General features: G+C 45.7%; 1 protein-coding gene across 1 annotated transcript; it reads left to right on the plus strand.

The window, feature by feature from the left end:
- Positions 1 to 4,791: 4,791 nt before the first annotated feature.
- On the plus strand, positions 4,792 to 10,743 carry dbx1 (developing brain homeobox 1). Its single transcript, XM_002939969.5, has 4 exons — positions 4,792 to 5,276; positions 5,974 to 6,078; positions 9,061 to 9,263; positions 9,391 to 10,743. The coding sequence occupies exons 1-4, from the start codon at positions 4,940 to 4,942 to the stop codon at positions 9,730 to 9,732; spliced, it is 987 nt and encodes a 328-aa protein (XP_002940015.1). The 5' UTR covers positions 4,792 to 4,939; the 3' UTR covers positions 9,733 to 10,743.
- The last annotated feature ends 2,583 nt before the right edge of the window (positions 10,744 to 13,326 follow it).

A 13,326-nucleotide genomic window follows, 5' to 3' on the forward strand; every position in this document is an offset into this window, starting at 1 on the left:
GATTGCTTTATATGTTACTCCTTGTAGAGTGTAAGTTCTTTGGGGCAGGGCTCTCTTCCCCTCCTGTATCGGTTATTGGTTGCTTTATATGTTACTCCTTGTAGAGTGTAAGCTCTTTGGGGCAGGGCTCTCTTCCCCTCCTGTATCGGTTACTGATTGCTTTATATGTTACTCCTTGTAGAGTGTAAGCTCTTTTGGGCAGGGCTCCCTTCCCCTCCTGTATCGGTTACTGATTGCTTTATATGTTACTCCTTGTAGAGTGTAAGCTCTTTTGGGCAGGGCTCCCTTCCCCTCCTGTATCGGTTATTGATTGCTTTATATGTTACTCCTTGTAGAGTGTAAGCTCTTTGGGGCAGGGCTCTCTTCCCCTCCTGTATCGGTTACTGATTGCTTTATATGTTACTCCTTGTAGAGTGTAAGCTCTTTTGGGCAGGGCTCCCTTCCCCTCCTGTATCGGTTACTGATTGCTTTATATGTTACTCTGTATGCCCAATGTATGAAACCCACTTATTGTACAGCGCTGCGGGATATGTTGGCGCTTTATAAATAAATGTTAATAATAATAATAATATATAACCTGCCTAACTGCTAGTTGATCCAGAGGAAGGCAAAAACCCCATCTGAAGCCTCTCTAATTTGCTGCAGAGGGAAAAAAACATTTGTTCCTGATTCCAAGATGGCAATCGGACTGGTCCCTGGGGCAACTTGATCCAACTTGGTCTGAAGAGCCTAATGAATGCTCTTAATTTGCTGGATAATTTACTCAAGAATCATAGCTTGGAGTTCATCTGGGCAGTATGGCAGCTCCCACTCATAAAAAAAGTGAAGAATAGAGAGAGAAATAGAGAAGGGAAGAAATAGAGAGAAAACAGGGCAGTTAGAGAAAACACTACAGGCAAATAAATAGAGACAGGCAGTAATAGAGAAATAGAGACAACATGAGAAAGTAAATAAAATACTAAGGGAAGAGAGGAATAGGCAAGAAACTTGGAACAGAGACAGACAGAGACTCAAAGAGAGAGACAGACAGAGAGAGACAGACAGACACAGACAGAGCTAGACAGACAGAGATACAGACAGACAGAGACAGACAGACATACAGAGAGAGAGACAGACAGAGAGAGACAGAAAGACAGAGAGAGAGACAGACAGACACAGACAGACACAGACAGAGCTAGACATACAGAGATACAGACAGACAGAGACAGAGAGAGAGACAGACAGAGAGAGAGAGAGAGAGACAGACAGACAGAGAGAGAGACAGAGCTAGACAGACAGAGACACAGAGAGAGACAGGCAGACAGAGAGAGAGACAGACAGACAGACAGAGACACAGAGAGAGAGAGAGACAGGCAGAGACACAGAGAGAGACAGACAGACAGAGACACAGAGAGAGACAGACAAAGACACAGAGAGAGACAGAGAGCTAGACAGACAGAGAGAGAGAGACAGACAGAGACAGAGAGAGACAGACAGAGACACAGAGAGAGACAGATAGACAGACAGAGACACAGAGAGAGACAAAGACACAGAGAGAGACAGAGAGCTAGACAGACAGAGACAGAGAGAGACAGACAGACAGAGAGAGACAGACAGACAGAGACAGACAGACAGAGACAGAAAGAGAGAGAGAGAGATAGACAGAGAGAAAGAGACAGAGACACAGAGCTAGAGACTGTGGTGCTGCCATACTGGTAACACAAGAGACAGTTAATCCCAGAATTTCTCGGTGTCAGTGGAACTGTCAGCCTTTAGGGACAGGAGAGGAAGGGAGTTTGCATTTCACTACTCAGCGCTCTAATTGGTTAATAATTAGCCCTTATTAGTGTTAGGAAATGTCATGGGGATTAAGGTTTGTGCAAATTCCCTTACACAGCCGCCCCTTCTAAACTGCACACACAGAGACCCGGAGGGGCCCCCTAGTGACACCCACCCAGGGGTCCCCATTCTCTCCAGAATAAGCCCCAATGCGAGTGCTGCTCCGTCAGAGTCGGTTCTGGAGTTTCCGATTAATGGGTTCCCATGTGCAAATGTGAGTGTGCAAAATATCACTACAAGTGTGTAAGGGTTACACGTGTGTCCCAGCAGGAGACTGACCCAGTGTCACCCCCCAGTGTCACCCCCCTCCCCCAGTGTCACCCCTTCCCCACAAATCCCCGGCAATAGGCCGACAATGCGCTCATACAAAATTGCGCAAGGAGATACAATGTTGCGCTCAAGAGCAGCGAGACCTCCCGGGACTGGGGAACAATATTTATTTTCCAAGTGTGATGCCTAATTATATACCCATTCCCTGCCCGGTTCTATTGCGCATTTTGCGCAGAAACGGATACAAATGCGATTGACGCAGAAAGAGATAGACGGATATACAAATAATATAATTATATATAATAATACAATAATAATATAATATTTATATAATTATAATATAATAATAAATACACCCATTAATGACCCCATTTGATTGATAAGGTGCTACTGTTTTGCATAAAACTCGCTTTCTATTGTCGCGCAAAGTCGCATCCAGCGCTGCCCACAGACTTCATTGTGCGGAACAGATAAATGAGCTTTAATTGGGGTATAAGAGCATTTTCCCCCTTTTACCAAACTGCCCCCCTGTAACTAATGAGAGATACATGGGCAGTGCAAGGGCTGCTGAATGGTTAAAGCACCGACATGGAAATCAGCCGCACAAAACGCCCGAACAAAACAGCAGGGAGAGCTGGTTAATGCGATTTTGGGGGGAAAGCTTTGTGTTCGGCAGGGGAAGGGGGAACAGCTGAAGGTGACAGTTAGTTCATGGTTAATTGGATCAGAGCAGCAGGCTGCACACTCCTCTCTATTCCCCCTTCCCTCCATACTCCGGGGCTGCCGGGCACAGGTAGGGGCAGTTGGGCAGTTGGGCGGTTGGGCAGTTGGGCAGCTGGGCGGTTGTCAGGGAGAATCTTTGGGTCTTGGAGGGTCGGGGAAATCGGGAAAGTTGAAAGAAGTCGAGGAAGTAACTGATTCAGCCTTCAGGCACCTGTAACTTATACCTACCTAACTACTTACCTACCTACATACATATCTACCTACCTATGTACATACATACCTACCTATATACATACATATCTACCTATATATCTACATACATACATACATATCTACTTACCTACCTACATACATATCTACCTACCTATGTACATACATACCTACCTATATACATACATATCTACCTATATATCTACATACATACATACATATCTACTTACCTACATACATACATACCTACCTACCTATATACATATCTACCTACCTATATACATACATATCTACCTATATATCTACCTACATACATACATACATATCTACTTACCTACATACATACATACCTACCTACCTATATACATATCTACCTACCTATATGCATATATATCTACCTATATACATACATTCCTACCTACCTATATACATATATATCTACCTATATAAATACCTACCTACCTACCTATATACATACATATATACCTATATACATACATATCTAACTACCTATATACCAACCTACCTACCTACATACAATACATATCTCCTTACATACATACCCACCTACCTACATACATAGCTACATATATATACCTACCTACCTACATACATACCTTACCTACATACCTACCCACCTACCTACATACAATACATATCTACCTACCTACCTACATGTAGCCATACTTATCAATATATATATATATATATATATATGAGGCAGAGAGGAACACAACCCATTAGTTGCAATTTTCAAAGAAAAAGAAAAAAAAGGGTGCAGGTCAACAGGTAGATATGTAGAGAAACAGTACCGCACTCACTGCAAGAAAAAATAATAGTTATAAAAAGAAATAAAAAAATTGATTATTTCTCTCTTTCTGTCTCTATATGTGTTTATAGCTTTATATAAGTCTCTGTCCCCCTTCCCTCTCTCTCTCTATATATATATATACTGGGGTGCTGCTGGGGTACAGAGTCCTTTCTATTTGTTCTTCTCTGTCTGTCTGAAGCTATTAGTGTCTGTCTATGTCTATTATCATCTATTATCTATTTATCTATCAATTATCTATCTATCTATCTATCTATCTATCTATCTATCTATCTATCTATCTATCTGCCTCTATTAATTACCGTGTATCTATAGCATGTAATGTCTATCTATTGATGATGATTATACCGAGTGATTGATGATGTTTATAGCGATTAATACAGCAATGAATGTTCTAATAAAATTCTGGGACCTTCTAGACAAACGGCTCGGGGTGACTTTCCCCTGAATGAGCCCCAGCTTGGCAGCCCCATTGCCCATTCTGCTAATTCTATATTTCCAGCTTGTTTTTCCCATTAGACAAAACGCTGCCCCCCTAAGAAGATTCGAATGAATTTCCATTGATATATTTCGTGGCCCCAGCGGGGGGGGGGGACAAATAAATTTAGTGGGTTCTTTAAATGATTCCGTTCCTATGAGACAAGATGTCATTGGAAAGTTTCTCTTTTTTTAAATAGGCATTTAATTAGCCTGTGTGTGTTACGGGGGGAACAAAACGTCCCGCTGGGAGACCCTGCTGGGGAAGAGATGGCCGAGAGGCGGCCAAAATGCAAATATCATGGCTGCACTTTCTTTGTTGGGGGACCATGGTGCATTGCTTGATTATGAGACCTAATCCAATCATAAATTGCCCTGGCTGAGCCAATCAGAAGGGGCCGGGGGTCTCTGTGAATGAAGCTCAAGTAGGGAACTTTGTGTGGGACCCATTGTTGGAGCTGTCACATTTGAAAAGGCTTTAGGGACCTGACCAGTATAAAACCGAGACCCCGGAGGGCAGGCAGGCATAACCGAGCCAGAGCGGCTAGCTGGAGACTGCACAGAGACACTTGCCTGTTGGACTCTGGGAAAGTGAAGAGAAAGCAGAGGAAGATGATGTTCCCAAGCCTGTTAGCCCCCCCTGCCGTGTACCCCAACCTATTGCGACCCACCCCGACACTGACGCTGCCACAGTCTATCCAGACTGCCCTGTCCAGCCACACCAGCTTTCTCATAGAAGACTTGATAAGGATCAGCCGACCAGCAGGGTTCCTGCCCAGGGCTGTCCCACCACCGAGCATGTCCCCTCCGACCTCCGATAGCCCCACCAGCCTGAGCGAGGTGCCCGACTTGGCCAGGAGAGAGGCTCCCACCTCCATCTCTTCCAACAACAGTTCCACTTTCCTGAAGTTTGGAGTCAATGCGATCCTCTCCGCCAGCCCCAGAACCGGTAGGTGGCCCATTACTTAATGTCTACCTGTGACTATGGAACAGCCAATATGGCCATTACCTTGTACTCATAGGGAAAAGCTCTTAACCCAAAGCAATTTTTCATTTATTTGTATCTGCCATTCAACGTTGGCTCCATCATTGGGTTAAGTGGCCAATAGGAAGTGTCCATTGCCCCTTCATATCCTATAGTTTTTTTTAGCCAATAAAATCTGCTGATGAAACGACACTGTAAATGCCCAATAGAGGTTAAGACGTTCCCTTTAGTTCTGGTGGAGTTGACCAGCGACTGGTGGCCCAGGGGTCCATTTGCTACTGATGTTGGTACTTACATAGGGCCAGGGTCCAGTTCCCACGTCCTTGGGCAAATCGTTAAGCTCCCTGTGGAACCAAACGTAGATCGTAAGCTCTTTGGGACCATGATTTGTGGTACATGGGTGCTGCTGGGGGTCGTTGCCCAAACCATGAATGGAGGCCACATAGCCAGTATACTGGGCTACTAATTAGTGTCTTACTAGTCCCACTCTGGGCATTTGCTCATTGGTTGTTTGCACCAACGCTTTGAGCCTTAGGCCAAGCTGATTGGTTGCCACAGGTGCCCCTACGTTAGGCAATAAGACTCCCCATAGAAGCCTAGGGAGAGCTGGGACTTTGCCATATTAATGTGACCCAATATAACGAGTATTTTTTCCTTCCAGAGACCTGCCCGGCGTTGCCCCCCAGCGTTGCCCCTCCAAAGGCCTTCGCCTTCCCCTACTTTGAAGGATCCTTCCAGCCTTTCATTCGCTCTTCCTATTTCCCAGGTAAGTTGCTTTTTCCCCCCCCTTCTCTCCCTCGTCCCCCCCCCCCCAGCCACAATGTCATATTTCCCACCCTCCCACTCTCTGCCCGGGGGGAAGCGGAACACTAAGGAAATCAGTCTCGCCAATTTGATACCCCATTTAGCCGCCATTGTGCCGCGCTGCCCTGATCTACAAATTAGCAGCAATTGTCCTGCTGAAAGTGCGAGGCGTTCCCCCCCCCTCCCCGAGCAACACTTGGCACCGCTAAATACCCTGGGATTTTTCTCACAGAATCACTAGGTTTTACCAGCGGTTACCAACAAAGCCGTCAGCACCGCGACCAATTGGCCAGCGCCCCGGGGCCACACACCCCGGGCCCCTGACAGACACGTACCAGCCGTGCACTAATTTCCCATTAAAGGTCATTCAGCGACTGCAGGGTTTTCACCAGACCACATAGGGAGAGGCCATGTGTGGGGTTTCGCCGGGGGCCAAACAATTCTCCTTTTCAATTCCACGACACTAATTAACGGAATTGGCCCCTTTCACTTTCTTTCAATTTAAACAACTTCACCAAATATCCCAAGTAAATGATAGAAATATTCCATCCCCAGAAATTAAATATTATAACTCCTATGTAATAGTTTAAGCCCTTATGGCTGTCGGCTGGACATATTATGCATTCTCCATGGGCCCCAAGGGGATGCTGGGAAATGTAGTTTAACGACTAGCAAGTTAGGCCCCCCCTGGTTAACATGGTTGTGTCATTAGCAAAGCTCACCCTTAGTGGTAAAGATGATCTACAGGTATGGGATCCCTTATCCGGAAACCCATTATCCAGAAAGCTCCGAATTACGGAAAGCCTGTCTCCCATAGACTCCATTTTAATCAAATAATTCAGAATTTTAAAACCGATTCCCTTTTTCACTGTAATAATAAAACAGTACCTTGTAATTGATCCCAAGATATAAATAATCCTTATTGGGTGCAAGACAAGCCTATTGGGTTTAATTAATGGTTTATTGATTTTTTAGCAGACTTAACGTAGGGAGACCCAAATTGCAGTTTGACCCCTTATCCGGAATACCCTTGGTCCCGAGCATTCTGAATAACAGGTCCCATACCTGTATTATATTATATATAATATTATATATTATATTATTTTACCCATAATGAAAGAAATAGAAGTCATAAATATCTCTTATAAGCTTTGTGATTATTTCCCCTTTAAAAAACAACAACCCTTTTCTTGCGTTTGGCATTCCCATGGGGGCAGCAGAGGTGGGTCCCGGTTCTATTGGAGCGATTGCCCCCCCCCCCGGGCGAATTACTTCAGCTTTTAAAGAACTCGCTTTTCTTTCCAATGTCCTTTTAATGGACGGGTTTTAAAGGGAAGGGCAGGGTCCTGGGCGTCCCCCCTGTCAGCGGAATCCCCCCCAATAGACTTGGCAGGCACTTGTGTTTAGTTTGAAAGTGTAAATCGCCCTTTGTGGGGGTAATATACGGCTTTAACTGCTTGTCCCGAGTCCTTTCTCTGTTAGTTCATTAGGACACAATTACCATTCACGCCTCATTAGAACCTCTGTCTCCCCTCAGTCCCCTTTAAAGGCCAAGCTCTCCCTCTTTATCATACGAATGGCATTGGGAACCAGTCAATGTGATAATTACCTCCCCTTTTCTTTTGCCCAACAGCATTCTTAGCATTTTATTATATATATCGGGGTTTTTTTTGGAAGGCAGGGAAGGAACGAGAGGGTGGAGGAGACGCCGATGAATAGGGGAGGATTAATAAATTAGAGAGGATCCTGCGACCCTTTCCTAGAGGGATCCTTCATGTCATGGAAACCATCGCGGCCTCTTTCTCTTTTTCCCCCCCACTGCCCCCTTCATACAGAGATAGGGGGGGGGGCTCAACCCTTGTCTGTCCCACTTTGATCATTCTGTGGAAGAGGGAACCCATTTTCCCCCCCAGAGAATCCCATGGCATTGATATAAGTGGCGCTGATACATGTATCAAGGGGAACAATTCCTATTGGCTGAACTGAAGTCTTGGGTCAATCTGGCCCCCGAAGGGGTTTATGTGATAAAGAGCACAAGTTTGCCCGGTAACCCATAGCAACCCATCAGCAGAAAGCAGTTTAAAAGCAATCATTTTGGTTGCTATGGGTTACTGCTTATGGGCAAACTTAGTGCCTTTTATACCCCCACATATGGGGGTTCTACTTTTGTGGCCAGGGTTGGACTGGGCTGCCAGGACACCGGGAGAAATCCCGGTGGGCCCCAACCCTTGCCGGCGCTCCCCCTGCCTGACCGCTCCTCCCCTGATGCGTTAAATTTACACGCTCAGGGGAGGACATTGGGTGGGGGGCCCTGCAAGGGGGGTTAGAGGGGCCCCTGCGAGGAGGAGGGTTGTTAGGGTATGTGGCCGGCGGGGGCACCTGCAGGGCCCCTGGGGCGGGAGCCCCGGTGGGCCCTTAACCCCCCAGTCCAACCCTGAACCAATCAGTAGAAAGCAGTTTAAAAGCAATCATTTTGGTTGCTATGGGTTACTGCTCCTGGGCAAACTTAGCGCCCTTTATCAGATGGGGGGGTTCTACTGGGTGTGGACATTTAGGCTAGGGCTCACTTCCTTGCTACCCACATAACCAGTCCCCGGTCTGCTAAACTAGTAGCTCCTCCATTGGCTTCACTGAGTTGAGAACATGGAGCTAGATCAGCCCAAAGCCAATCAGAATGGTCAGTGGTCTAGACCAGCGGTTCTCAACCTGTGGGTCGGGACCCCTTTGGGTCGAAAAACACATATTTCAGTTGGTCTTTATGGTTGGGGGTCACCACAACTGTATAAATGGGTCACAGCATTAGGAAGGTTGAGAATCACTGGTCTAGACCATCAGAGTATGGAACATGTAGACCATTCTACAGCCAATCAGGACTGGGGTGGGGTATATACTGTATCCTAGTGGGACATTCTCTAAATTGGACTTTCCTTTTTATGTTTTGCAGCTTCCTCCTCGGTGGTGCCCATCCCCGGCACATTCTCCTGGCCCCTGGCCGCCCGAGGGAAACCCCGCCGGGGCATGTTGCGCAGAGCCGTATTCTCCGACGTGCAACGGAAAGCTCTGGAGAAGATGTTCCAGAAGCAGAAATATATCAGCAAACCCGACAGAAAGAAACTGGCTGGGAAGCTGGGGCTGAAAGACTCTCAGGTAGTTGCCTCTGCTGCCCCCTAGTGCCTGCCTGTGCCATTACATTATGGAGGGAAAATCATGGCTCAAAGCTGTTTGTTTTTGGGGAGCGACGTTTCTAATAAATTGAACTATTTTTTTGTTGCAGGTGAAAATTTGGTTCCAGAATCGGAGAATGAAATGGAGAAACTCCAAGGAAAGAGAACTCCTGTCGTCCGGAGGGTGCAGGGAGCAGACATTACCCACCAAGTTTAACCCCCACCCAGACCTCAGCGACGTGGGCAAGAAATCCTCCGGGGAGGGAGAGGAGGAGCCAATGTGTAACAGCCCCGCCCACTCATCGCCATATCAATGCCCGGAGCACAGTTTAAGACTTGACGCCCAGCTTCCCCCCTCCCCTTTTAACTCCAGCATTGCCAGTAAACCCTCAGACTTCTCAGACTCTGAGGAAGAGGAGGGGGAACAGGAGGAAGAGATCACGGTCTCCTAATTACTGACCCCCCCCCCCGTAAAGACTTTGCAAATATGTAAAAAAAAATAATCTATTTTATACTGTAAGATAATTGGAGAGAGACGACTTCTTTGTGCATTTAGTACCGAGCCGTCCCACCATGAAATCATGTAATTGCTGATAGCGACTGGGCAAGTACTGGGGAGCGGTCCAAAACAAGGTGCCTTGGTCCACTGATGTTTTATATTAAAGGGGAAATATACCCTATGCATTAGAAAATGTAAGGAAGGAGCTGCCATATTGCTTCCTATAGCGCGTTATTGGGGTACAGCTTATTATGTGCACTTTGTATTTGTTTAAACTATACAGAAATAATTGTACGATATATATATATATATATACACTAGCCTTATACTGTACGGGCACTGAACAATCCTTCTCTGTATATGACTTAGGAGCTGCCATGTTGATTATTATTTATCTGCTGATGATCTTACATTGGTCATAGATTGCACAGACTATCGATGACCACTAGTCGGTGCTGCTGTGCATTGGTAGAGAAGGATTGCTTCAAGGGCTAATAACCTAATTAGAAACAGGGTAATTTCCCCTTTAAAATGGACGAGCACATGTGATATCTCTAGTGAAACACCAGGAGACATTTGCACTTTTACTTACCCTTTCCTGAATTGACTTCTATGATTTTGGACCCCCAGTCAGGGACTTGTAACACCCCCCCCCAGCTCTACAATGGTTTATTCTGGGCCGGTTCATTCGATGCTATGGGAAGGTCCGACTCTCCGATGAAGTATTTGCTGTGGTTACACAGCCGTAGTAGCTGAACTGTACGTTACTGTACAAAGCCGCTGTATGGGGGTTTTATACCAGTTCTACTGTATAGAGAATTCCTAGGTGGGATTTGTTTCCCCTTTTGTTTGTCCTTTTTTTCCTTGTAACTTATGGAACGCCAGAGGTTTATGTTGTATAAATGTACAGAATATACGTGTGGATATGACTGCCGATGCCAAATAACAATTAGACATGAAAATATTTCCAGCGTTTTGTCATTTATTTGCAAATAATGAGTTCTCCAATTTTTTGGGTGGGTGTGGTTATTAAAGGGCCAGTGCCATAATTAATTAGCCAACATTGTAACCTATAGGGCCTATACGTCTCATAGGCTGAAATAAATCAAATTTAGGCACACAGGGATATCAGGGTAAATCTCCTTCCCATTAGTTATTCTGTCCTCCCCTAACATCAGCTCTGCATAGGAAGTCCATTGAAGGGGTATTATGGCTTTAAAGGGGTGTTATGGCATTAAAGGGGTGTTATGGGAGTGCTGCAGCCTGTCGATATACAGGATAACTCTTCTCTGTAAATGTCTCTATGTACATCAATGGGAGCTGCCATGTTGATTAGTATTTATCTGCTGATAATCACACATTGGGCATAGATTGTACTGACTATTGATGACCACTAGTTGGTGCTGCTGTGCATAGGTAGAAAAGGAAATGATATAGGTAGAAACTGAGCTAATACAGAGGAGCAAACACTTTTGAGTGGCAGTTGTTCATGATCCCATGTGGACATCCCAGTAGGGGCAATTCCATTAGGTGGGGGCAGAAAGATTAAGGTGCCTCACGGCTGACTGCAATAGTTATTTTACCGTATTAAAGTTTAAGTTAACTTTTAGTATGTTAAAGAATGCCCTATTCCTTGCAGTTGGTCTTCATTATTTCTTTCTTTATAGTTTCTGAATTATTTGCCTTCTTCTTCTGACTCTTTGCAGCTTTCAAATGGGGGTCACTGACCCCGGCAGCCAAACCCTTTTGCTCTGTGAGGCTCCAGTTTTATTATTATTGTTACATTTTAGAACTTATCGTTCTATTCAGCCCCTCTCCTATTCATATTCCCATCTCTTGTTGAAACCACTGCCTGGTTGCTAGGGTAAATAAGACCCTAGCAACCAGCTGCTAAAATACCAAATGGAGAGATGCTGAAGAAAAAGCTAAATAACTGAAAAACCATCAAAAACAAAGACCAATTGCAAATTGTCTCAGAATATCAATGTCTCTATCATATTAAAAGTTAATTTAAGATGAACTGCCCCTTTAAAAGGGCTCATAGGGACCCTCTGGAAACAGCACAAGGATTTTGGGTCCTATCTCTTAGTTCTAAATAATAATGGGTTCCCAAATCATGCCAGCAGTGTGTTCAGTTATAGCCCACAAGTAGCCCATAAGAGACAGTGCTCTCTAGTGGTGAAAGCAGGAAAATGCTGCAGGGCAGACTTTGTTTGGCCAATTACCCCATTTGAACCAAAGCATCTCAGAGGCCTAGGGCCACCGAGAGACGGGAAACCTGCCCCGGGGCTAGAATATTATTTCCATTTGGAAACATCAGCTCATATTTATACCTGCACATACATGAAACAGCATATTCTGATTTGTTATGGACTTTAGTGGCCTGTGCTATAACCATAGGTTAAAGGGGCACAAGAGTTAGGGGGCTTCAGGCAAGCATTTGGGAGGATCTGCGGTAAAGGTGCCCATACACGGGCAGATTTCAGCTGACTATTCTGGCCCTTCAGACCGATTTGGCAGATTATCTGCCCATGTATGGGCACCCTCAATGGGCCTACCTAACTGGGCCTGCCCTAGAACTGGCCAGATCTCAATCCGGCAGGTTTAATTTTCCCATAGGATGGAGGACTGCATCCAGTGTCAGACTGGGCCACTGGGGCACCGGGAAAAAACCTGGTGGGCCCCAGCCGCCCAGACCCGACCCTTGCCAGCGCTCCCCCTGCCGACTGTTGCTCCCCTGATGCGTTAAACTCATGAACACTCATGGGTGGACATCGGGTGGGGGACCCTGCGGGGGGTTTTAGTGAGGCTCAACGGGGGCCCCTGCACAGGGGAGGTTAGTGGTGCGGGGGACCCGGCCAACGGGGGCCCTGCACCCCCCAGTCCAACCCTGACTGCATTGGCTTTAATGATGCAGTCCCCAGTACAATGGCACCTATACCTGCTGTTATAATTCGATTTTTGCCCTTAGGGCAGGAACCAGTCCTCTCCAGGCAGGTGTATGGGGCCCCTATGATTCCTTATGGTGACCCTGATTAGACATGGCCTGTGCGACTACCTACTGTACCTTGTACTGACTGCCATATACGGTGGGCCGGCAACCTCAGTACTTGGCAAGCATTAACTTGCACATATATATTCTGATTTGTGTGCTTTGTGTGCATTAATATGAGTGTTGTACTCATGGGGAAGTATGCTATGAAATAAAGCCATACAGTATTACGCAATGCAATGTGTGCTGCTGCTGTATGGGGGGAATTGTAGTTCAGTAACAGCTGGGGGGGTTAGGGATCCCTCCACTCTTATTTACTCACATATGAGGCTGCCCCTGCAGGGTTCTGGTGCTGCAGTACTTTACTGTTTGGTGTTGCATTGGGCACTGGGCACTGGGCATGCTATAGTGCCATCTGCTGGTCACTAGCGATATTGTCCTTTGCTTGAGAAAATTAAATATAATCCTTATTGTTTATCTGCTGTCCCTTTACAAAGGAAATATTCATTATTTTTCTGCTAGTATGATGTAAACCATGTAATATAAAGAGAAACT

Source organism: Xenopus tropicalis, chromosome 4 (assembly GCF_000004195.4).
Source record: "Xenopus tropicalis strain Nigerian chromosome 4, UCB_Xtro_10.0, whole genome shotgun sequence".
NCBI lineage: Eukaryota > Metazoa > Chordata > Amphibia > Anura > Pipidae > Xenopus > Xenopus tropicalis.